The sequence below is a fragment of the Pteropus vampyrus genome, unplaced genomic scaffold (assembly GCF_000151845.1).
Source record: "Pteropus vampyrus isolate Shadow unplaced genomic scaffold, Pvam_2.0 Scaffold19, whole genome shotgun sequence".
NCBI lineage: Eukaryota > Metazoa > Chordata > Mammalia > Chiroptera > Pteropodidae > Pteropus > Pteropus vampyrus.
In genome coordinates this window covers 8208296-8233823 of record NW_011888800.1, presented here as the reverse complement: position 1 = coordinate 8233823, position 25528 = coordinate 8208296, and the positions used below count along the sequence as shown (strand labels likewise).

Here is a 25528-nt window from a genome sequence, read left to right as displayed (position 1 = left end):
CTCCCTCCCTCCCTCCCTCCTTCCTTCCTTCTTCCCTCCCTCCCTTTTTGGTTAACAAAATCCAGTAAGTTTCAGCTGTACATTTTAACAGTAAGGCATATATACATTTACATCGTGTGTTCACCTACCATCGTTAGGAATGTGGTAAAAACTTCTGGGTAGTGGGGATTCCTCAGGCAAGCTGTTAGTCACTGCTGTCTATATGAGACAAGCCATGGACATGATGCAGTGCTGCAGGAGCCTTGCACTGGAGAAAGCCAAACATGCTAGAGAAGCTTGCCAAGCTATACGCTGGAACCCAAAGCAAAATATTTCCTCTAGCAATTTCTCTCTATTTAAAGGTCTCAGATCTGCTTTCACAGAACAAGCAAAAAGGATGAATTTGGAGCTGAAAGGCAATAAATCAATTACTGCAGAGGGGCAAATGTGGAGATAAAATGTACCTACAAGAAAAGAGAACTATAAAATTATAGGACATACAATATCTCTCCTGACCACAAAAACAAATAAAAATCCACTTAGGGGTTTGGATTATATGCTCTACTGACAGAAGAGGGCACTAATTAAACTATGAATCTTGTAAAACACTCCAATAACACAAAAATGAACAAGAAAAAGATTTTAAAGATCCATAGTGTTATTGTAAAAAATAAGAAAAGAAAATCTAACACATGTTAACTAAGAAAATTTCTTCTCAGAAAAACAACCATGAGGAAGAAAACCGTAAGACAAATCCCCAAAAGGAATTGAATATACTTATTCATTTGAACATATAATCACCTTAAATCAGAAATTTAAAACCTAAAAATAGAAATAGACTTCTTGGGGATGGCTGAAGAGTGTGAAAGAGATTAAGAAGTACATATTGCCAGTTATAAAAATAGCAGTGGGGTTGTAAACTACAGCATGGGGAATATAGTCAACAATATTGTAATAACTTTGTGGTGTCAGATGGGTACTAGACTTACCAGGGTGATCACTTTGTAAGGTATGTAAATGTCTAGTCACTATGTTGTACACCTGAAACTAACATTTTATGTCAACTATGATTGAAAAACAAGTTTAAAAAAATTTTTTTTAAAGAAATAGACCGAAAAGGGCAGAGGGTAGCGGGGAGTAGGGAGAGAAAAAGGTAAAGGAAAAGAGGGAGGAAGAAATGAAATGAAAGTTGATTGAACTCAGGACAGAAATGGAAGGAAAAGATATCTCAGAATTGAATAAATTACAAAGTACACAAAAAGAGAATAGACTCAATGACTATTTAATAAAGGGCATTGAATAAAATCAGGGGGGAAATCCCCAAGAGAATGAAAACAAAGAAATCATTTTAAAAAGCTAGCAAGAAAGTAGTGCAAATGAGAGGCAGGCAGAGAAGGAATAGCATTAGTTTTAGAGTCCCTGAAGAAGAAAAACAATACCAGTTAAAACTGAGAAACTCAATAGTAAAATATTAAATAAGAAAACGGGGACTAAGAGCATTTAAAAGGGTATATGTCCAAAGGGTGACCATTGAAACAAAATGGCAAACCAAAATACCAGGGGAAAAAGTTTATAAATTGAGACAAAAACAAGTTTATAAATACCCATCTTATAGAGAAAGACATACAACAAATAGGTATTTATATAGTATTTATTAATATTTAGTCACCGGAATTACAACAGTCCCCTTTAGGAAGCAACAGTTATAGGAGATTCAAGGAGGCATAGATAGAAATGCACTAGTAATTGGAGATTTAATAAGAATTCAGTTCAAGACAGATCGAGTGAACAAAGGAGAAACAGAAGACAAACAACGTGATCAGTAAGTTAGATCTTATGCATATTTTTCAAACTCTACACCTTGATGATAGAGATTGCATCTTCTGCTCAAGTGCCTTGGAGATATTCACAAAAATTGATTGGTTTAAGTCACCAAGAAAACATATCCATAGTTCCATAAAGCAGAAATATTACACTATCTGATCACACTGTAATAGAACTAGAAATTACTAACAAAAACAAAAATGTCAAAGGCCCTTCCAGTTAAAAATCTCCTATTAAACTACTCTTGGGTGAAAAGGAAAATACAAACTGGAGTCATAGGGAAAATAGTGGTAATTAAAATATTACATAGAATCTGTGGGGTACATTTAAACCCAGATCAGAAGGAAATTTATGGCATTAAGGAGGTACATAATGTCTTATTACTGAAGATATTAATATTGATACTCTTGTTAAGGTAATGTTAGCCAGATTTCTCCACTGTAAAGTTACTATTTTTCCCTTTGTAAGTAATATCTTGTGGGAAGATACTTTGAGACTATTCCTCGTTTTTCATCATACTTTTACCCACTATATTTAGCAACCATCAGTGAATCTTGCCTGCAGAGTTAGACCCACAAGCCTACCATTTACTTTCTGGCCCTTTAAAAAAACATTTGCTGACTCTGAGTTATTGCTGTTTGTAGGTGATATGGACAAATATCTGGAAAACTCTAGAGAATCAGTGTTAAAAAGAAAAAATGATAATTTATGTCCTATAACTCTGAATTTCTAGTAGAAGGAGAAAAGAAGTTCATGAGAAGGTAGGAAAGAGGATGCTTTAGATCAGGAATAAGCTAACATTATCTGTAAAGGGCCAGATAAATTCGTGGGCTCTGTTGTCTCTGTCATCACTACTGCTGCTGTGGTAGTGCTAAAGCATCAATAGACAATATGGAAACAAATGAGCATACCTGTGTGCCATAACACTTTATTAACAAAAATAGGTGAGCAGGCCAGATTTGGCTGACAAGCCCTATTTTGACAACCCCTGACTTAGATTATGACAAAAGAAATGTGAAAAAGATGTCCATCCTTCCACTTTTCTTGTTTGTCCATACATCTCCTTTTTTTCCCCCAGTCTGCTTCTATAATTTATACCTTGCCTGCAAACACAGACCATGTGCTAATAATTCTCTCACATACACATTCTCACTCATTTTTATTCCTTAACATAATATGATTTTCCTGGGAAGTAATTCTTTACCTCAAACTCCAGATTAGGATTCAAGTTTTGGGAGAAGGAAGAAGATAATTATTATGTAAGGAGTAAAAATAAGAGAATAAATACATATCTGTATTTATTTGGAAGAGAGTCTACATAGAGAAAATGGAAGAGTTCCTTGAAGTGTGTGCTATTATACTGAAGCATAAGAGACAAAAGAAACTAAGATAGAGTAAAAATAGAAGCAGTTTCATAGGTGGAGATATAGTTTGTCTCCTGAGGAGTAGAAGAAGAAAATGCCAAGGAATTGGGGTAGTTGGAAAGAAGCACAATAGTAGCTAGGCACAAGTAAAAAAAGATTTAGAAGAACACTGAGTGATTAAAATGGAGGGAAAATGTGGGGCTGGTTGATTGAGCTTTCTGAAGTCAAATATTCATCCTTTTGCCAGCCTCTTTTCTCAGGCATAGAAAGAATTCTTCCAGTAAACATTTGCATTACTACATAACAATATATGTTAGTGTCCAATGTAATTCTTGGCATAGTAAATAAATTATATTAAACTTAGATCTGAAAAATCTTTTAATAGCCAGTTTGTTTCTGAACTTTTCTTTTATAATCCTTTCATTCGAACTATTTTAGGCCAACTACCCTTTAAACATTTTCCTCTTATCAGAGCTACAAGTACTACTTTCCAAGGCTATAAGGTTTTTTTCCTGGGAGTCTTTATCAGTGTTTTTCTAGATTATTTACCTCTAACCTATTGATAAAGAAGTTCATCTTCTAGCACTGACCCCTGGGAGGGAGAGGTGCTAGTGACAGTCATCAAATCTGGTAGAACAAGTCTCTGAAAAATGACTGATCTTTTTTCTCTCAGCATGACATAGGTATGACACCAGGGCCAGGGTCTAACTGTTAACTCTAAGTAAGAGTGGTTCACTGAGAAGATGCTTATTTTACCACTCATAATAATTGTGTTAGGATAATATACCAAAGACTGTTTTTTCTACTTTTAGACATTCCAGATCACTTTTAAGAAAAGGTTTCATTGTGTGCCAAATATTGTGTTCAGTAAGCAGTATTTAAAAAACAAAACCAAAAGACTATAGAGTATAGAGTTATAGAACATTAGAGTTGGCAGGGGCTGGATCACTTAGGGAATGATAACTGAGAACTAGAAAAATTCTTCAGAGGTCAGAAGTCTAAGAGAGAGATGACCAACCATGTAAACAGGACATGAAGTTACTTTGAAAGAAATGTATAGACAGAGTGCCAATTAATATTTTCTGTATTGTTCCCAGTCAGTTCATGCAGAATGTATGAACTGTATAATTGCAGAATTCCTAGTTTTCCTTTAAAGGCAAGAATTCTCTTCCTCCTCTTTATGCCCCTAGGGCCTTGTATGTAATTGGTACTTAGAGAAAAGTCTGTAAATGAAAAAACAAATGCACATTTCACACTATTAAAAAATGTATAACTGATTGATCTGATACATGGTTATATCATTATGTCACTTAACATTTTCCTGTTTATAATTTTTGTTATTCTCTAAGAAAAATGGGTAAAGAATAAAAAATATTAAAATTGACAAAGACTTCTTGGACATATATCAAATACTTCTAACTTTTAAAGTGATTATTAAATAAATGAGTTATTGTATTAGAATTTGTATTTTTATATCAGCTTTTAATATCAGCTTGAAATTTCTATTGATCAAAATGTAGATGTTTTATTTTGTAGAACTTTCATGGCCTGTTTCCGAGGATTTTCGTTTTGTTTCCTTTTACTCTCTTATGATATATAGATGTCATCATTTAAATCCAGAAACAAAATGTAGGATAGTCTCATAGTAATTTTTGATTCTGGTGTTTTTAAGTTCTGCCTTTTTTTACCCCTCATTTTTAGAATTGCCAATGCCACTCCCATCCCAGGAGACTTGCTTCGAGAAAATACAGATGAGGTGTTTCCAGATGAACAGCTTAGTGATGGGGAGAATGGCATCCCTGTTGGTGTGTCACCAGATAAATTGCCTGGATCTTTAGGACACCCTCGTCCCCAGGAGAAGGATGTCTGGGAAGAGATAGATGTCAACAGAAACAAGATAAAGCTTGGGATTTGTAAGGTGCATATTTCTTGCATAGGAAGTGATATCTTTCTATGTGCTTATTATTATTCTCCTGTTGCTCTTGCAAAGTGTCCTGATTCTCAATTTCGAATGACAGGTAGACACAACATTCTATTGCTCGTTATTTCTATATTTATAATTATAATATTTTTGCTAATTTTGCCCATAACACCTGTGTATGGACACCAAACATTAATCTTCATCTTGTATTTTGTGGAAAAGATGAAGGTATTTTAAAAAAATAACTAAACACTCAGACTAAAAGAAGAGATATCTATAGAACAGAAGTTAATAGTCTTTCCAAATAATGTGAAAATACTCTGGGCCCTTCCTATAGTGTGGACCAATGGAGCTAAGAGTACCCATTCTGAAAACTGTCTCAAATGGAGGTGAGGGAGTGATGATTGGAAGTGGGAAGCATCAAACTGTTTATGGGTTGACAAAGTGGATATTGAACAAATGACATGATCTTCATTAGGATTATAAGCAGGTCCACATATAAGTATGGAGAGATAGATTTCTGAATTAAATGATTAATTTTTTAAAATTTATTTAAATTAGTTTTAAGTGTACAGTATATTGGTTAGACATCTATATAGTTCATAAAACAATCCTCCCCAAGTGGTTAATTTTTAGTAATCTTGGGTCAGATTATCCCCACATTTCTCTCTGATCTTACTGTTCCTTGTCATTTTTGTTTTTATAGATCAGATGAAGATAAATGGCATAGAGGGGCAAGTAATTAGAAGTCAGTCAGTTTTGGGTGCTTCCTATGTTTTTATAATAATTTAGTTGCAAAGGAGATTAAGTTTATATGTGTAAAATGAGACTTTGGGCTCATGCCTGTTAACATGATTGATAGAAAGTTGGGTAGTCATGCTTTATGAATGGGTAATTTATCTTGAAAAGAATCCTCTATGATCACTTCTGAGGAGCTTGGCCTGTCTTTGGAATACACACACACTCACACACACACACACACACACACACTATATTGTTAAACTATATAATTTAAAAACTTGGCAGTATATACTTTCAGTTATGGGAGTCATTTGCAAAAGCATTCCCTGCATAGATGTGATATGCCGCTCTTTGGTTTTGCTATTTGAATAAACACTATCTGGACTAAGAGTAATCAGGAATAAGTAGTGAAAAGTCAAGGAGTTGGTGTCAGATTATTGTAATATCAGCTGTGGCTGTCTTTATGGCACCAGGAGCAAACTGTTCTTACAGTAAAAAACCTTTAGTTGTCAGCTTATATGAGTGTCTGTATGCAAGAGTGAAATGACACTTGACATAGAGTGTAAGTACTTTGGTTTTCTTTCACCCCATTATCACTACTTAATCTCTATTAGTTCTCTTCTATTTTTTAATTCTCTCTTTTTTAAGAAAATTACTCAAATTAGATTAGTGGTGGTGTTCTTTCATACAAGTAATGTTTAGTATGTATTTTTCAAAGATGTTTACCATTTCCTTGCATTTTTGAAAGTCGGGACTCATCTTCTTTCTTTCTGAAATATTTTCTTTAGAAGTTCCTTTAGTTGAGGTCTTTTGGTAGAGGACTTTCTCAATTTTTACTTAACTGTGAATGTATTTTTTCAGCCTCATTCTTTAAAGATAGTTTATGGGTTCAAAATTTTTGATTGACAGTTATTTTTAATCTGGCTTCAACTCTTGGTGTTCAGAAGTCTGCTGTTACTCTCATTGTTTTTTTTTTCTTTGTAGATGATCATTCCACCCATTCTCCCTTCCCAGCTACTTTTTAGCTTTTCTCCCTGTCTTTGATGTTCTGCATTTTAACTACAGTGTGTCCAATCATTTATTTCTTTTTGTTTATCCTGCTTGGGATATCTTCTGAGGACCTTTAATCAGAATAGATGTCCCAGACTTCCCTTTCTTACCTGACTACTGGTATAAAGTTTAATTATCCTAACAATTGTGGTACTGTAGGCATTTGTCCTTAGGTAGCCCCACCCCTTTGTGCTGTCTGATGCTCAGCCTCCTTCTGCCTTGCCCAGCTCCTTACTGTTGAACACCAGGTTTTCTTCTTCTTTGTTTTTTAGAGAAGGAGCATGGCAACTATTTAGGCTTGGCAACCTCTCCTACCTTGTATGAGACCACTTATGTCCCAAAGAGAATGCCCTTTCCAAGTTTTAGTTTAGTGGACTGGGGTCCTGCAAGCATCTAGTTAGACATAATACCAAAAGCTAAGGTTGTTAAACATATTTAGATAGTTTATCTTTGTACCAAAATATAAAAAAATGAAATAATACTGAAACTGCAAATAAATTAAGAAAACTCATTTAATAAAGGGTTAATAGACAAATTTGTAATGAAGTAAACTAGCTCAAATATCCTAATTTTTGAAAACACATCCTAGTCATTTGCTTTCAATATATTGAAAGGCTTGCAATAAAAACTTCAGTGTTTTTTCTTCTTTTGTTCGTTCATTCGTTCATTTGTTCTTTTTAATATTTTGTCTAGGCTGCTACTGAAGAGGAGAATAGCCATGGTCAAGCAAATGGTATTCTGAATGCTCCAAGCCTCGGTTCACCGATTCGTGTCCGCTCAGAGATTACTCAGCCAGACAGAGATGTTCCGTTGGTGCGAAAGTTACGTTCTATCCACAGCTTTGAGCTGGAAAAACGTCTGACATTGGAGCCAAAGCCAGATACTGACAAGTTTCTTGAGACTTGGTATAAAAGTTTTCCCTTTTTTTTTTTTAAAGCAACTAAGATACTTTTTAAAAAATTTTTAAAATCTATTTCTATTACGTAAAGTCTTTTAAAATAAACTGCATTTTTGTAGCATTGATTTGATTAATCTCTCATCTTCATCCATATTTTAAATTATCATCCTGATTCTTGATGTGAATTGTCTCCTAATATTGTTATAAACTCTATAACATAGCCTTTGGCTTTGGGAGTTGAGCAGTAGGAGCAGGTAACTTCATAATACTAGATATAAATCAAACGAACAATTTGGAGTGATTTTGTTTGGAAAGTGCTCTCTTTTATTGTAATGGAGAAGATGCAGTATAGTGTTGGAGAGGGCAAGAAGGAGGGGAGTACATGAAGGAAGGAAAAAGTAATTTATACATAGGGGACAGGCAAAACAATTCAATTTAATGACGGCCTTCTGTGTGAGTAAGTGCTGTAGGAAAAATAGGCGCGGGAAGTTTATCATTCTGCACAGAAGGGAAGGTGGAACTTAGAAAACTATGGACATTGGGAATGACTTTGTAGTTCGTAGTTATGAGGCCCATTACCCTCAACCTTTGATAGCAGAAGACAGAATGAAACTCAAAAAAGAATTTGGGATGTATTTATGAATTATAGAAGGCTTTAGTAATATTAAGACCTGAGTGACTTTAATAATAGTAACACTCTTTCATCTGTATCCCTGGTGGCTACCATTAGCTATGAAATATTAGGTTAGAAGGACCATATATTTGACTAACATAGTAGTTACTGTGTCCAAAGACAATTCAGCCATTCTGGTCTAGTCTAGTCTTAAACAGTCATTCATATATGTCTATTTTTTCTCACATGGTAAACTCATGGTAATATGTGCTTAAGCTTGTATCTACACATTGATCAAAAGGATAGACTTGGATTGGGGCAGTATTTAAGCATGAGTTATGGCTAAGATTAGGAATAAATATAGATGCAACAGGGATAAAAGCTTAGTTTGCTAAAGAATTAGTCTAACAAAAGAATGGAAGTAAAAAGAGCATCCATGCTGGGGAAAGAGCTGAGAGATAAGACAGAGTTGAGAAGACAAGTAATCTAAGAAAATGAACTCAAACCAGGACCTAGAATGATGAGAGAACAGTTGAAGAAATGGAAGCACCTAATTACAGACTTAAGGAAAGAAAAAAAGGTATTGCTTAAACTGCATCCCTACAGATGAGATCAGTTCTCAGAAACCAATGCTGCCAGATACTACCAGTCACACTATTGCCTGCTTCTCAGAAAGCAGAGAGATTTATATACAATGTCAACTGCCTCTTAATCCAAGAAAACTGAAAATATACTTCCCTCAAATCACCATCACCACCCCACTACCACCATGTATGGAGTTCTGCGTGCATATTGGGCCAGGTGTGGTTGGCAGGTACAGTACCTTCTCCAAAGCCCTGCCTTTGGAGGAGTGTCCTTGAATGAGTGTACATTTACATACATCTCTAAAGACAAAACAAAGGCAGAAAATATTTGCCTTATGTATACTGGCTTTTTTATTTCTTTTCTTGGGACTTCTGGTGAGGCAAAAGCCCCTTGGGTAAGTTCTTCTCAGTCTCTCAGAGAATGCAGAGGGAAATGTGATTGAAATGGCAAAGCAAAGATGAAATGGATCATACAAGGCAACCCAGTTAGGCTTCTCTCCTGCCCTGCAGCAAGAGAGACATCTTCCAAAACAGAATTATGACAGGTGAAGAAGAGCATTATTAACTTTCCTTATGCTTTATCTATACTTTCTCTCATCTGTGTATGAATGTTAGTTCTGTATAGAGCTTATAGGTTATATAATTTTCCCCTTGGACAATCGAGTAACTTTTCTCTGTTTTCTTAAGCCTGGAGAAAATGCAGAAAGATTCCAGTGCAGGAAAGGAATCTGTTCTTCCTGCTCTGCTTCATAAGCCTTGTGTTCCTGCTGGGGCCCATACTGACCACATCTGGCACTATGATGAAGAATATCTTCCAGATGCTTCTAAGCCTGCCTCTGCCAACACCCCTGAGCAGGCAGATGGTGGTGGCAGCAATGGATTTATAGCTGTTAACTTGAGCTCCTGCAAGCAGGATGATTCCAAAGAATGGGTGATTGTGGACAAGGAGCAGGACCTTCAGGATTTTAGAGCAAATGAGGCTTTAGGTCATAAAACAACAGGAAGCCCTTCTGATGAAGAGCCAGAAGTACTTCAAGTCCTAGAAGAATCACCTCAAGATGAAAAGCTCCAATTTGGTCCTTGGGCAGAAAATATTCATTTAAAGAAGGAAACCTCAGGTGTGATCTTAGCACTTTCTGGAGAATGCCCTGCCACTGCTGCTTCAGAACAGTATACAGATAGGCTAGAACTCCAGGCTGGATCTGCTAGTCAGTTTATTGCAGCAACACCCACAAGTCCAATGGAGGCGCAAGCGGAAGGACCCCTTACAGCGGTAAGACATTTGTTCCTGTCATTTTTCTGTTATCCATTCAAGGTGCTGTTAAGAAAGGACTAACAGTTGGTCAACTAAGGTTCTTCAGCAGAGGTCTAATTTTGGCAAATGGCTATAAGGAATGATGTCTGCACTAAGTTGTATAGTCAGTCTTCCAATATGAAATTTCTCAAAAACTGAGGTTTCCTGTCAGGACAGCAGCTCAGTGTACAAAAATATCATTATAGCCTAATTTTAGAGTAACATTGATAATTAGACCCCAAGATCTATCTATTTTTGTGTGTATATATAAGATGATTAAAAAAAAAAACTTGTAATTCTAGAGATTTTTAATTTCTACATTACAAATATGGTGAGGAAGGCATATAGTTAACCATTCATGGTTTCTGCTTTATTCGGTTGCTACGTCTAATACTTTTTTCCCCCCTTTCTCTTTTGTAATCACCTGGAAATTGCTCATATTTTACATTCTTCTTAAAAACAATAGTTTTACAGCTTTGATTTCCATTGTTTAATATCCAGAGTCCCAGCCTCACTTCCAGAACTTTTGCTTCAGTAGGTCTGGAATAGAGTGAGTCCAGGAATCTGCATTTTAGCAAGCAGCTGAAGGTAACTGATGCAGGTCTTCTGCAAAGGAACATTTTGAGGAAACTTTATTCTCAGTTTGGGCATTCTCAGTTTGGGCATTCTCAGTTTGGGCATTCTCAGTTTGGGCATCAGCCTGTTGACACTTGTTTTTAGTGAGCAGTGCTGCCCCCTGTGACTGTGTGAGCAGCAAGAGCTCCAGAAAATCCAGATATGAAGGCAGTAAGGAACTGTGTATATAAGGCTCAGCCACCAGCAGGTACAGCTGTCCTTACATGGGTGGAAGTACCCGGTGTCCTTAAATTCCATAATCATCTAGCAGCCCTCTCTTCCAACTCACCAGAAACAACGTTGTTCTCCAGGCTGAAATGTTTTCTATTAGAACACAATTTCTCATGCAGGTGTAAAACATTGAGAAAAGATAACAAAATTTGATTTTGTGTACAGCTCTGTAGGAACTTAACTGCACTTTAAAATAGAGAAATAAATTCCTGCCTCATTCTTCATCAGTTAGTTGGTCTTTCCTTCTTTCCCAGGACTGTTTTGTATAGTTATACAGGTTGTTTACTGCGTGCCTAGCCAAAGGAGCAGTTCGGGCTGAAATCTAGCTCAAATTTTGCTAGCCAAACTTTATATGGGGCTGTTTCCTCTTCGAAGAGCATCCTTTTCAAGTTGTACAAAGGTACCCTGTGGATTAGAGGCAGGTCTTAACCACTTCCCTCCCTTCCCTGTATCCCTTTTTTCATCCCACCTTTTCTCTTTCCATTCCTTCTCAGGTTTTGTTTCTTCTTTTCTTTGATTCTGTTATGCTATGTACTGACCATTGTTCAAGCATTTTTTTTTTATATAGCATTCTGGTGTCCTTTCCTTCATAAAGGTTTTCTAAAGCCTTGGCTCGATTTCTCCTAGTATTTTTTGTTGTCTCCCATCAATACTGTCCTGTCCACAAAGATTGTTCTCATGGTTCTCTAAACACCATCTGAAACATTCTATTACGTTGTTGAAAGACTTGTATTGATATATTTGATATTATAAGTTTGACCTTATTTTCAAGTATTCTGAAATATTTTTCTTAACTGAAGGTCTCTAAAGAAATGTCAAGTGCATCGCTTTTTTTACTTATGTCTAAGGTATTAAACTTACTATTTCCTTCATTATGAGGAGCTTGTGATAAAAATATATTTATCTTGATTCTCTTCTTGAGGCTTAAATTCAGAGTGTACTTTTATAAAGCAGATGTTATCACTTCCTTAGCTTACTACAGGCACATTAAATAAGGAATACTGCCAAGTAGTCTTTCCAGATCTCTTGCAGCTCTGTATGCTTTATCTTGGATGATATGATAAACCATATTACTGTTCTAATTGAATATTTTAAATTAAGACATATTTTGATAGGAAACAGTTTGTTAGTCTGTATCTTTTCTCAGGCTTTTCTCTTTTTTTTTTGATGATGTGAAGGTAAAATGTACTGAGTTCTGGTGTGAACCCAAATAGCCCACCTGGGATTAACCCGACAGATCCTCAGGATACTGCTTCCATTCAGGAGCTATTCCAGAATATTAGTTAGGTATTTTCTCCCTGGTCTGGGCTTAGGATAAGCTTTACATTTTCTTAAACCTAACTCTATTCCTGACACAGCAGAGAAGCAGATACAAACAACTTATCTGATTCTGGAACCATACCGATTTCTTGGTGTCCTTGGACTAGAGATGAAGTCTAAGCAAAATCTCCCATGACAGTTCCAAATTCATTTTACTTTGAATGCAGACCAGTTATTATGGTTTTCCTAGAACTTAATGGGCATCATTAAGTGATTTGACTTATTCACTTTTTTAAAAAAGCTGTTTTCCTCATCAGTTTATGTGGTTGACATTTTCTGCCTCCTTACATGTCTCTTAACAACTGTGAAGATGTACAAACTTTAGTTACCTTAAAAAGGACATTCTTATTAGATATTAAAAATCTTATTCAGATGGAATTGAAATGACCTTAGTAGAAGGATAATAGAATTTCATTTATCACAAGCTTGACCTTTAAAAATTAAGGGTAATATGAACATTAATAAACATTTTTATATATCTTTGCTTATAGGAAGATATAATATTCCTAATGTTGTCTGATTAATAGAATTTATGGGAAATAACAAAATGCATGTAAATTTGGAATTTTTCAACTTAAAATAATTTGCCAATAATTTTTCCTATAATCCTGCATCTATTCTGGCAGGAAATAGCTGGCACACTCAAAAGAGCTTGGAGAGAATTTAATCACAGGAACTTTTTACAGATGTGTAGGTGTAGTTAAGAGGAGGAAGAGGGACTGTTAGTAGAACCTGGTGAGAGTCATATCTGTGGGAGTGGGGCCGTGTGACAGGAACTATGGCCAGGAATGGTGGAATGTAGCCACCACGAAACCTGCAGTTCCTTGGGGAAGAAGCAGAGAGAATTGATACCCAGATCTTTTTCTCGTCAAACTCTCTGATTCTCTGTTGGTACTGCCCATTGGGCAAACCCAGAAATGAGAAGGGAAGAGAGCCTGGATAATGCAGTTTGTAGAAATCAGTCTTCCAGAACACAGAGGCTAAAGAAAAAGCAGAGGTGAACCTCAGAGGGGACTGTGCTGTACAGTTCCTGAGTAGGGAACTTGTGTGTCATACATTCTATTTCAGAATTTTTCATTTTAAGTATGAATTGGGCAGATCTGGTCAACATCTGAGTTCGTCTTATAAATTAGAATTTTAGGTGTTAAATCTCAAATCCTGCATCTTCATTTATATTCCACATTATTACATTTTAACTTTTTTTCTTTTCTCTTTCTAGATTACAATTCCTAGACCTTCTGTGGCATCTACACAATCAACTTCAGGAAGCTTTCACTATGGTCACCAGCCAGAAAAGAAAGACCTTCATCCTGTGGAGCCCACTGTGGAACTTTACTCTCCAAGGGAGAACTTCTCTGGCTTGGTTGTGACAGAGGGAGAGCCTCCTAGTGGAGGAAGCAGAATAGACTTGGGGCTTCAGATAGATCATATTGGTCATGATATGTTACCCAATATTAGAGAGTGTGACACATCCCAAGATCTGGGGCCAAAAGACCTTCCTGACCATAACAGACTGTCAGTGAGGGAGTTTGAGAGTCTCCCTAGAGAAACTGAAGAGAAAAGCATTCTTCTAGGGTCAGATAATGAAGATGCAAAGTTAAGTAAAGGGCAGCATTATATTGAGATCGCTCCTCTCCCAGGAGATTTGGTAACTGTGGAAAGGGATCACTCAGCTACTACTGAACCTCTCGATATGACAAAGTCACAGACTTTTAGTGTGGTGCCAAATCAGGACAAAAATCATGAGATAATGAAGCTTCTGGCAGTTGGAACTTCAGAAATTTCTCCACGAGTCATTGACCCACATGTTGAAGGACAAATAGGGCAGGTGGCAGCAATGCAAAAAAGTAAGATATCTAAAGATGATGGCATCAAAAGCGAAGACTTGCCAGGTCATCAAGGAGACCTCCCTACTTTTTTGCATCAAGAGGGTAAGAAAGAGAAAATTGTCCCTAGAAATGGAGAACTATATCATTGTGTTTCAGAGAGTGAACACTGTCCCCCACCTCGGAAGGATGTGGTTAGGTCATCCTTTATAACTAGACACAGCCGAATCCCTGTTTTAGCACAAGAAATAGACTCAACTTTCGAATCATCCTCTCCAGTCTCTGCAAAAGAAAAGCTCCTCCAAAAGAAAGCTTATCAGCCAGACCTAGTCAAGCTTCTGGTGGAAAAAAGGCAACTCAAGTCTTTCCTTGGGGACCTCTCAAGTGCCTCTGATAAATTGCTAGAGGAGAGACTAGCCACTGTTCCTGCTCCCTTTTCTGAGGAAGAAGTCTTCACTCCCTTTTCAAGACTGGCTGTAGACTCCCCACTGAGCAGGTCAGCTGAAGATAGCTTTCTGTCACCCATCATCTCCCAGTGCAGAAAGAGCAAAATTCCAAGGCCAGTGTCATGGGTCAACACAGATCAAGTGAATAGCTCGACTTCATCTCAGTTTTTGCCTCGGCCACCTCCAGGAAAGCCACCCATGAGACCTGGAGTAGAAGCCAGGTAATGTTATAAGCTTTCCCTATGTTAAGTGTGTAGCAATATTTCTGTTTCTGCTTGACTGAATATATCAGTAGTATCATTTCTTTGTTGCCTGCTTCTTCTGATCATCTACTTCCTTCCCTGCCTTTACCAAGCCTCATAGCACAGTGTAGTAGAAGGGGTCACATTGATCCAGGTTAATTCTTAGCTTTCCCACTTTCTAGCAGTGTGAACCTCAATTTCTGAGCTTAAGCCAAGGAGTCGAAATCTAGAGAGTATTCGACTAGATTTCGAATACTAAAACTAGACACAGCCGAATCCCTGTTTTAGCACAAGAAATAGACTCAACTTTCGAATCATCCTCTCCAGTCTCTGCAAAAGAAAAGCTCCTCCAAAAGAAAGCTTATCAGCCAGACCTAGTCAAGCTTCTGGTGGAAAAAAGGCAACTCAAGTCTTTCCTTGGGGACCTCTCAAGTGCCTCTGATAAATTGCTAGAGGAGAGACTAGCCACTGTTCCTGCCTGGTGGTTTTGGGAGGATAAAATAAAATAGCGTACATCTAAAGCTTGCAGTACTTACTAGCATGTAACAAAGGTTACTTCTTTTCCAGTCTATTTTAACTAGATACTCAGTAATCTAGCTTTGCCTAGTCAGAATCTCTTAACAGATGTCATTATGATGCCAAATTCTAGTAAAGAATGCATCATTTGATGACTGGACCCTGGTAGCAGTGCTGTTTTTTCTGATAATAATGAATTAAACAAACAGAAATCCTATAGAAGATTCCCCCAGGTCCGATGATAGATACAGTTATATATAGTAGAGCTTCTGCTTTAATATTTACTGTATGATATACTTGATTATTGAATATTCTCATGTATTGTTGACCATAGAGTGATTATATTTTGAAGAAGAGGGGAAAATGTTGAGAGGTGATGAACCAGTTGAGAATGCTTTCCTTAGAGCCATTACTCACTTTCAGAGTAGAATGATCTAAATTGTTGAAGAAGAAAAGGGAAAGCTCTTCTAACAACAAGTGAAAATCAGAATACATTTACATGAAAACTGTAACCTGTTCTAGATAGGCCTCTACCTGTTAAAAGGATTTCTGAAGTATATTAAAGTGAGATTCTATCTGTATCATTACCCAGCAAAACTAGCTGCCCTTATCTAAAGTAAGTTTGGTTTTGACTTGCCATAGGGTTTCAGGTTCAAGGTTAACTAAATATTGGATTTGAAGTGCCAGCGAGACTAGACTTCCACAGGAAGAATGGTGAGGAGTAAACAATCATTTAGCTGAGACATTTTAAAAAGGTGACTCCATGAGCAATATTTACACATCCCTCTTTTTTTTCTGCTTGGCAACCATGCTTAACGGAGATGACATATCTGTGGCTTGAGCTACTTTGGACTGCAACAAACAAATCTTAATTATTATTTAGCACTTTATGTGTCCCTTAAAAGTAACACTTGGTAACTAAATCAAGCCTGTGGCATTATGCCAGATTATTACAGAGTTGACCAGATTGGCACTCATCTGGGAACTCAGATGGAACTCAACTTTCCCACTTAGGTCCTGACACAGAGGAATTATTTTATTCATTTCTTCAAATTTTACTATTAGAGCCATGAAGGTAGGCTTATACCAATGAGTTTCATGCCATTTTTCAGAATAAGTAGATGGTGGGGAAGGAGGAGGAAAGAAAATTCAGAGGAAAAGTTAGTAACTTGTTGCTAACTCATGATGATGATGATGGCTGTTTATTTCCCTGAATCCTGTATGTACTGATAGAACCTTGGAAATTCTTCTCCTACTTCCTTCTATAAGGAGTGGCATGTCAGCAGTTTGAGGTTTAAATTCTTAAACTGAATGAATTTTCAGCCAAAACAGAAAGACACTTAGGGCTAAGAAGATATGCTATTCATATGAATACTCTCTAGATTTCGACTCCTTGGCTTAAGCTCAGTTGCCAGTAAGAGGGGCAGTCAGTCCCCAAACCCAGCTCTGCTGTTTTTAGGGGTAGAAACTGAGGCCCAGAGAAACCAGTGGCTACTCTTTTCTTTTGGAAATTGTAAAAAAAACCTGAAATATACTTTTATCTGTAGTTCCTGCCTTCTCCCCCTCCCTCTCTCCCTCTCCTGTGCTAACATGCTAGAGACATTTTAATCTTAAAATCAGAAGAGCAAATATGCTGTTGGAGGACGGGAACTAACAACATTTAAGTGCTTCTGAATGGCAGACATCCAACTGAGTACTTGTGTTATTGCACTTGGCTACTCAGTAATGCGAGATTATAGTATTCTCATTAAAAGCTAGGAGAGGTTAAATAATTTGTCCAGAGTGATACAACTGGTATGTGAAAGAGTAACTCTGTATCCTGTGTTTCCTGATTTTAACTCTTATCATACACATTATGATTTGGGATGTTTGAAATGAATTACATGAATTAGACACATTTGAAATGAATTAAAATGAAAATAATTCTCTGTTCTTTTAAGGCTCCGCAGATATAAAGTCCTGGGGAGTAGCAATTCCGACTCAGACCTATTCTCCCGCCTGGCCCAAATTCTTCAAAATGGATCTCAGAAACCCCGGAGCACTACTCAGTGTAAGAGTCCAGGATCCCCTCACAATCCAAAAACACCACCCAAGAGTCCAGTTGTCCCTCGCAGGAGTCCCAGTGCCTCTCCTCGAAGCTCTTCCTTGCCTCGCACTTCTAGTTCCTCACCGTCTAGGGCTGGACGGCCCCACCATGACCAGAGGAGTTCATCCCCGCATCTGGGGAGAAGCAAGTCACCTCCCAGCCACTCAGGATCTTCGTCCTCTAGAAGGTCCTGCCAACAGGAGCATTGCAAACCCAGCAAGAATGGCCTGAAAGGATCCGGCAGCCTCCACCACCACTCGGCCAGCACTAAAGCCCCTCCAGGGAAGAGTAAGTCAGCCAGTAAACTCAGCAGATAGGAGCCCGGCTGCATCTCTGTGAAAGATGTGAGATCTTCCTCCTAAACCTGATGCATGTGTGTCCCCATACTGTCTATTTAAAAAAAAAAAAATCAGTGTTGATTTTCTCTTGCAAAAGAAATATGATAAATTATTTATAAGGAGACATAAATATATGATAAGGAATTACTAAGGGAGGCAGCAAGCAGATCAGGAGTCAATGCCTTTGCATAGGAAGGGGCAATCTAGCAAATTCAAGGGGGAGAAACATTAAATGAACTCTCAATTTTTGGCTGCCTTTGTAGGATTGATAGTTGAAGGTAGGATATGGAATGGAATTTTAAGGAATCTGGCCTACTTCTTTTTAAGGCTCTACTAAAAGATTATATAGCAGAAGTGAAACTTCTCATTTTAATATTTTCATTCAAAAGTTCCCAACTTTGGAGAGTCAAAATTGCTCTGATATTAAAGTATATAAAAACTCTGTTGCTGGGGAGCCAATGCTGACATACATTTGACTTGTGTGTTTATTTAGTGTATTGAGAGTTCACACCTTTACTTTGCCTCATTCCTAGTACCCTCCCTGGGTTTCACTTTTTTTTAAAGTTACTGTTTCTCACCTGATCCAATCTCTCTTATTTTAACAATACATTTTGATATGCTTTTAGCAGCACATGCTGAGAATTTCAAATCCAGTTACTTTTTTTTTAGGCCCCTAATATTTTTCGTTGGAGCACCATATTCTCAGTATATTTTTATTGTGAGACATAACTGATGAAACTTAGGTAATGAAAGGAAAAGTCTAAATAAAGCAAGTTTACAAGGTTAGTGCTTTAGGGAGAGAGGGACAGAGTTGGGGTTAATACCCTTTAAGATAGGAGAACCTTCATCCCCCACGTTAGTTTCCTTCTTGTGGAAGGAACGCTGACCAGAGTAGACCTTGCTTCCTTAAGTCTTCTAGGTACCAGCTATTTCTAATATCCTCCAAGATGATACCAAGAAAGTACAAAGCTGTGGAATGTGACTTTATGCTTTTAGAGGTTTAGAAAGCAAAATAGAAATTAGATGTTGTTGAGGCTTATAATCCTCAGACTTTGTATTTTATACATTTAGCCAATAAGGAACAAGTATCTGGGGAAATTAATTTAGATTCAGTATTTATCTTCTAATATTTTATTACCTGCTCCTGGGCTTTAGTTTGAACATTTTGGGCTTCTTGACCCGATTTCCGTATAATCTCAATTTATAAAGCTGTAAGGAAGATCATATTTGTTCTAATCTCACTCTTCTGCTAACAGGAATCAGGCAAAATTAAATCATAGTAGACTTTTTAAATGGGCTCTTTTATACTCTGTAGGTGTTTTTTGTGTTGTAAAGACCTTATTAAGGTCAGGTAAAATGGTCGGCTTGTTGTTGAAATTTGCCTTCTAGCAAACATCTGTGCTTTCTCTTTGACCTTGTTATTTGCTGCCAAACCTAATATGGTTGAATTGGAAAACAAAAAAAAAGAAATATAGTTCCTTACCAAGTGAACATATTCTAATGCTGCATTATAGCTGCCCTGAAGCTGCACTGAACTTACCTTGTTCTCTTTATCTGTGTTGAGCTTTTTTTTTAAAAAAAGTCAAAACACTATTGAGGTATATTCGGTCTCCCATGAGAAATGTAGCATAGTGTGGAATCTTAATTTCTCTCCAGTTTCAAGTACTACAGAAGAATGCAATAGATAAGACATATTTGTTGTTTACCTAAAGCAACTGTAATATTGGAAGACCGATCCTTCTGTATTATATTGTATAATAGTTGTTGTAACACTACTTGCATGTCTTCATGGTAAATTATATAAATATTTATAAATAATAGAGAAACATATGCTTATATAAACTTGTTCTTTCTCATTCTCCATTTGTAATTTCAATATCACAAATGGTAAAATTCCTTTTTATTGTGTGCCTCGCATACACTTGGGCCTTGCCTAGCTTCATTTTCTGAAAATATGTTCTTGGCATGTGACATATCAGATTCTTTTTGCCTTCCTTGTGTATAATGCAAGAGTTGGCAGTCTTTAACAAGCCAAGATAGGTTAATTGATTTTCATTTTTAAAAGATTTTAATAGGGGGAAAATTACTGGGACGTGCTTGTAATACTGGTTCAAAGATTTGTCATGTTAATCACATAATTTTGTCCTTAATGGTTAGAGTGGATAAACTGAGATGATAATCATGGGTCTGACATAAATTTATCTAAAAAAATTTTTTTTTAATTATTATTTTACTTTTTCAGCCTCACTTTTTAGGGGATGGTGGGGAAGTAATCTACAATTAAGAAATTATCTTTTTTCTGTCATATTAGCTAAATTGTACTGAAAGTAGCCAGCTTTAAATCCTGACCCCTTCAGTCAGAAATGTATTCATGGTAACCATTGGACAAGCTGTTGAGGCTACAGTTGTGGTGTGTGTGTTATTTTCTTATTGGCATTTCCCTGCTAGCAGTCAATATTGACAATGATGGCAACATGGCTACTTAATGTTTTCTCTCTCAGTTCCTTCTGTTTTTCTGCAACTTTTTCACTGTTGCCGTCTTTTCTAAATGGCACTGACAAACTCAAGATCCAGAAACAGCCTCATTGTGTAAGAATATTTTATTTTGCAACGTAGAGGAAAGAGTTAACCAAAGATGTTTCTGCTTGATACTTTCAAAAGAATACAGACTATATCTTATATATCAATAGGTCCACATAAACGTAGTTTTTTTTAAGTACTATTTTATATAGAGATTTACTTTTATGGTTTTTAAAAGCAGTTTGTGCTTTTAAATGTTATGTGTCTTAGGCTAAAATTAGAGAAGTTGGCAGCCCTGAGGAAAGCACTTTGGCACAAGGATTTTTGTTTTTGTTTTATTTTAAAGTATGATACAGAGAACAAGTTTTGTTTTTAGTTCATTTTTTATTTATTTTTTAGTGATGGCATATTTCAGATTTCAGTGACAAGTATAAATCATCCAAGTAATTATAAACCAGTTTGGTTATTCTACCTAAGATGAGGGTCATGACCATTAATTAAAGTCAAGCCAAACTATACTAAAAGTATTATGAGGCAGAAGTTAAAATTATCCTTTGAAAATTAAGTGCCTCATGGTTTTCTTATCACAAATTACTGGTTACCTAGTCACACTTGCCCTTATTTTCTGTGTCTAATCTCTGGAATTACTTGGGTGGAACAGAAGATGGTTTAGTCCCTTTAGGTAGCATTCTTTGTAAATTATGCTGCCAAATCTCCAATATGTACAGATTGGTCAAAATATTAAAATTCCTCATTGTAATCTTTTGCACAGCTTTAAGGCATTTAACATACAGTGAACAAAGAAGAAAAATTGGGTCATATCAAATTTAACTTTAAAGCGCAGACTCTAAACACTTTTAAATGGTAAGTCTTAGGCCGGCAGTGTTATTCTCAACTTGGTATGAAAGCTGGCCTTGCCAACGGTGGCATAGCTACATTTACTGTTTTTTAAGTTGCATGTTGTGAAGTGAATATTTTTTGTAAAAGTTGCCAAGTTAATCAAATCCTAAAGAAGTAGCAAAGTGGTAATTGAGACCCACTGTTTTATTATCCACTTTATATTTTTTGCTTTGAAATACTAAACAAATCTTAGCTGCTTATTAAGGCTGTGGACTAGTTGTGCAGTTATCTCTTTCTGTTTAGCTCCTAGCCACTATGGGAACTTGAGGTTCTTTGTTAATCATCAGAGATTCCTTCCAGGCCACAGATTTGTATGTGAATGTTTCTATGGTTATACTCAAATCTACAAGGAAAAAGTGTACATTGGTGCATGTTTTATAAACCCAGACACAGATAGTTAAAACAATAGTTTTTCTACACCCAGTAGATTTGAATTAAAAACAGATGCTTTTTCCCCAAGAGCGAAGGATTCTTTGTTCTAGGAACTACATTCTTAATCTAACATAAGGAATTGGTGATAGGAAAAACAGGATCCTAGTGGCTTGGGAAAAAAAATGCATCTTACTCTAGCTATTCGAAATATATTTATTTGTAGATAAGTCTAAATTTTGTCTTGGAGATCAAAGTTTTCACATTTTAAAGCTTTTTTCATTCCTTTATATCTATCAAAACATGGCATATGTTAGAGAACTGTTTCTTCTGTCATGCTTATATATTTTGGAATTGTTTGCATTCACTCTCTTAACATCTGCCCATTTCTGTTTATGTGCATTTATCACAGATGTGTGTTGGGACTTTGCCTAAAGGGAGAGAGATTTTAGCACCTGTATCACTGAGGGATAGAATGGTTGACAACTGCATTGTTTAACTTTCTTGAGTTTGTTTCTGTAGACCATTAATTTGCAGAATAATTAGTTACCTCTGTTTTAATACAAAAAGTATTACAGGATTAAGGCATGGAAACCACTGTGCTACGTAGTGCTCACATGTCAATTATTGGGGACCCAAGTTTAGAAACTATAGGGATATAATTAGACTGTAACTTAGAGAAGGGAATAAGATGGTTCTAGTCTTCAGGCTAAATAGAAGGATGTAGTACATGGAGAACCCCCAGGTGGTTGTTAAGGACATTCCATTTCCCTGTCCTCATCCAACAGAACTCTGGTGTGGACCTCAAGGAGGTGGAAGTAGTATAGAGACATCATTGGGTATTCTCAGTAGTTTGGCTATACCTCTGGAATTATGAGAAATTTAACCCCGTTTTGGGAACCAGAGGAATCTATTGCCAGCATTGCTAGAGAGACCTGCAGGAGGTATATAGGGAATTCCTGTAGTTCTTAGGTAACTCCAGGACATGGGATAAGGATCCCTATTTGTGTAAAGGGGAATTTGGATCCTGCATAACTCAATTACTAAAAATCCCTGGCTAGACATGAAGTGATGACATTAACGTCTTAGCCCATCAATGCATTTTCTAATTCACTTGTGATTATTGGCTGCGGCTTTTAAAATGTAAGCTTGATATTTAATTATTTTAGGCAAATTTGGATCAGAAAATTAAAGTATGTAATAAGATCAAGATCTCCTTGAGCTTATACACAATCTCAAGACACTGAATAGCCAACTATTACCATTCATTAAGTAATGATTTGAATATATCCTTAGACTTTGCTAGATCCTTGGTCTTAAAGAGACATGTAAAAGAAGTGAAACTTTAACCGGGTCTGCCTCTTTAATTGAAAGTGATAGTATGGGCATAGTATGTATCACTGGTAATGCTAACATGTCTCTCATATACCCTAGGCCAGCAGTTCTGGGTTCCTTGACCTAGGGAATAGGATTCAAGAGGCAGATCCTTGAGTCCATATGACTATAGAATTTACTGATGACATAATTTTACACACTAGCGATGGATAGGAATTTCATTTCAGTGGTTTAATATTGTTTTATATTGTGTACAGAAGTGTTCACTCACCCAGTTAAAAATATTGAGTAAACCAAATTTTTGGTAAACTACCCTTGCCATATAATGCTTTCCCCCTATAGCATAGTTTAAATCCTTAAAATTTCATGCACAGCACTTCAGCATACCTGGAATCCCTCTGGGTGTTCTTCACTCACTCACAAGGGTAAACTTGAATGTGATTTATTTTAGGGAGCAACCCAGGGAGGAGGAATCCCTTGGGACTTTTTCAAAACTATTCTATTACTATTCACCAGGTAGGTAAATCAGTTCAGTAAGGTAAAAAGGATTCAGAAATACAGATAGGAAGATAATTGTGCCACTTGGGGCTCTGAAACTGACTTGGGTGAATCAAAGAAGAAAACAGATCAGATAAACCAGGCTTGAGCCCCTTTACTTCTTTCTCATACTCAGCCCCTGGCCTCCTTCCTCCTTTCCTAAAATAGCCAGAACCTATTTCATTAGGCCATTTACTACAAGTTAACAGCTTTTAGGAAAAAAGAGGGAGGGGAAACACCTAGTTTTACTTTAGATATATTGAACATTATGAACTATTGGCAGCTGTTAGATTGAACCACATACCAGAACTCTCTTGTCAAGCAATACCAATTCCAGTTTTCTCCCTTGTCTTCATGAAATCAGAGTGATGAGAAATTGCTCTTTGAAATGCCTCCAAAGGTATTGTGTCCCTTTCCCTTCCAAGCAGCCCTCTTTATGCATTTTTGCTCAGGCAACCAAGGACATAGAGTATTGGCAGAAACATGGAGTGCTTTTGTATAGGCCATCTGTACATAAAAGTGTAATTATTTATTTAATTTTCCCATTTGTATCATACTAAAGCTTTGTACAGTGTTTTAAGTTCTGTTTTAAAATTATTTTGTATTTTATTTTTATAATCTAGTAATAAAATATTCATTCCGCATGCAAACTCTAGTTCTATTTGTGTGATGGCTTGGATTTCAAAAGTGGGAAGTATTTTTCTAATTTAGTAAAGTTATTAAATACACCGGAGGTTCCAAGATCAAAAGGGAGCAGAAGGTGTTAGAAATGCAGTACCACACCCAGAAGAGACCTAGAAAAAGCAGCGCTGGAGTGAATACGACTTATCAGTATCTGTGCAGATAGAAACGAGGGTTAAGGGATATGAGATGGTTCTGTGTGTAATAAAATTGAAAATGTTAAAAAAAACAAACAAATATAACCACTTTTTCAGTTCATCATTCTATCCCTAGCTGGAGGTACTTTTTCCTTCTGCGCAGGAAGCACCCCTAGTAGCATTAGAATGATTCCTGCTCCCCACCACCCTCTCCTTTCCACCTATAACCTTCCTTTGAACCAGAGGAATTTTCAGGGGCATTCACATGGGCACTGCTTCACCCCTCCTGGTTTGGTTTGGCCTGGAGTGTTAGTGCCATCTGTTTTTCTCCCTTTGCTTTCACCTTCTTGATTTCTCAGTAGCAACATCCAAAGAGCTGGCTCATGTTTAAAATAAGAGAAATTAAGAACTCAAGCTCCCAGAAGTTAATCAGGAATGTGCTTATGAACATTTCAATTGCGAAGTAGTTGAAATATTAACCTGGTGTAAACCCATCATTACAACGTGTAAGGGAGGTAAAGACGAAAGTGATTCTGTGTGCAGGGTGGCCAGAGATAACTTTAGGGGTTGTGGGATGAGGATTATAAAAAGCCTCCTAGGCAAGAATTCTTGCTTAAAGTCTTAAATGGTCAGTCGGTTAATGTTAGGTGCTGGAAAACCTGTGGGTACAGCATGGGCCAGGGGATTGAAAACTCAGCCTTTGAGAAAGACAAGGTCAGATGAGGCTAGGCTAACTTTATAGTAACTTTTTTTAGGGTGATGACAGTTGACTCTATAAAACAAACTCTTGAAATAAATGAATGCTTATCACAGAATGTATAGGCAGGTGTCTCTGCGGAGAATTGTTCACCTTTACCGTCTGGCCGCTCTCCCGACCCCTCAGACTTCCCCGTAGGATCCCTGAGTCTCGGCAGGTCGCCCGTCGGAGCAGGACAGACGGAGCCGGGCCGCACTGATAGCGATGCGGCCGCACTTAGCTGACCACCAGGCCGGTTCGCAGAGACTGCGAAACCAGACGCAGCTCTTGATTGAAGGCCTGAGCCAAGCCTCAGCCTGAGGAAGTTCCGCCGCCACCACCCCTGGCCCCGCCCCACCGCCCAGCGGCCCAACCGTCGCCCTTCGACGCAAGCCCCGCCCCTCCCAGGCCGTCCGCGGCGCGCC

At 37.2% G+C, this 25528-nt stretch overlaps 1 protein-coding gene and 1 long non-coding RNA gene across 4 annotated transcripts in view; one reads left to right on the top strand and one right to left on the bottom strand.

The window, feature by feature from the left end:
- Positions 1 to 167, bottom strand: part of LOC111736287 — a 28249-nt gene extending 28082 nt beyond the window's left edge. Inside the window, exon 1 of the long non-coding RNA XR_002779154.1 lies at positions 129 to 167. This is a non-coding gene — a long non-coding RNA (uncharacterized LOC111736287). The remainder of the gene's footprint in view (positions 1 to 128) is intronic.
- The window catches only part of TTBK2 (tau tubulin kinase 2), a 117752-nt gene extending 93553 nt beyond the window's left edge, over positions 1 to 24199 (top strand). For all 3 annotated transcript variants that reach the window (XM_023527798.1, XM_011354980.2, XM_011354981.2), the window contains 5 exons: positions 4869 to 5085; positions 7573 to 7784; positions 9662 to 10247; positions 13654 to 14927; positions 17405 to 24199. In XM_023527798.1, coding sequence (XP_023383566.1) covers positions 4869 to 5085; positions 7573 to 7784; positions 9662 to 10247; positions 13654 to 14927; positions 17405 to 17867 — 2752 coding nt within the window. In that variant the 3' untranslated portion in view covers positions 17868 to 24199. The remainder of the gene's footprint in view (positions 1 to 4868; positions 5086 to 7572; positions 7785 to 9661; positions 10248 to 13653; positions 14928 to 17404) is intronic.
- Positions 24200 to 25528: the final 1329 nt, after the last annotated feature.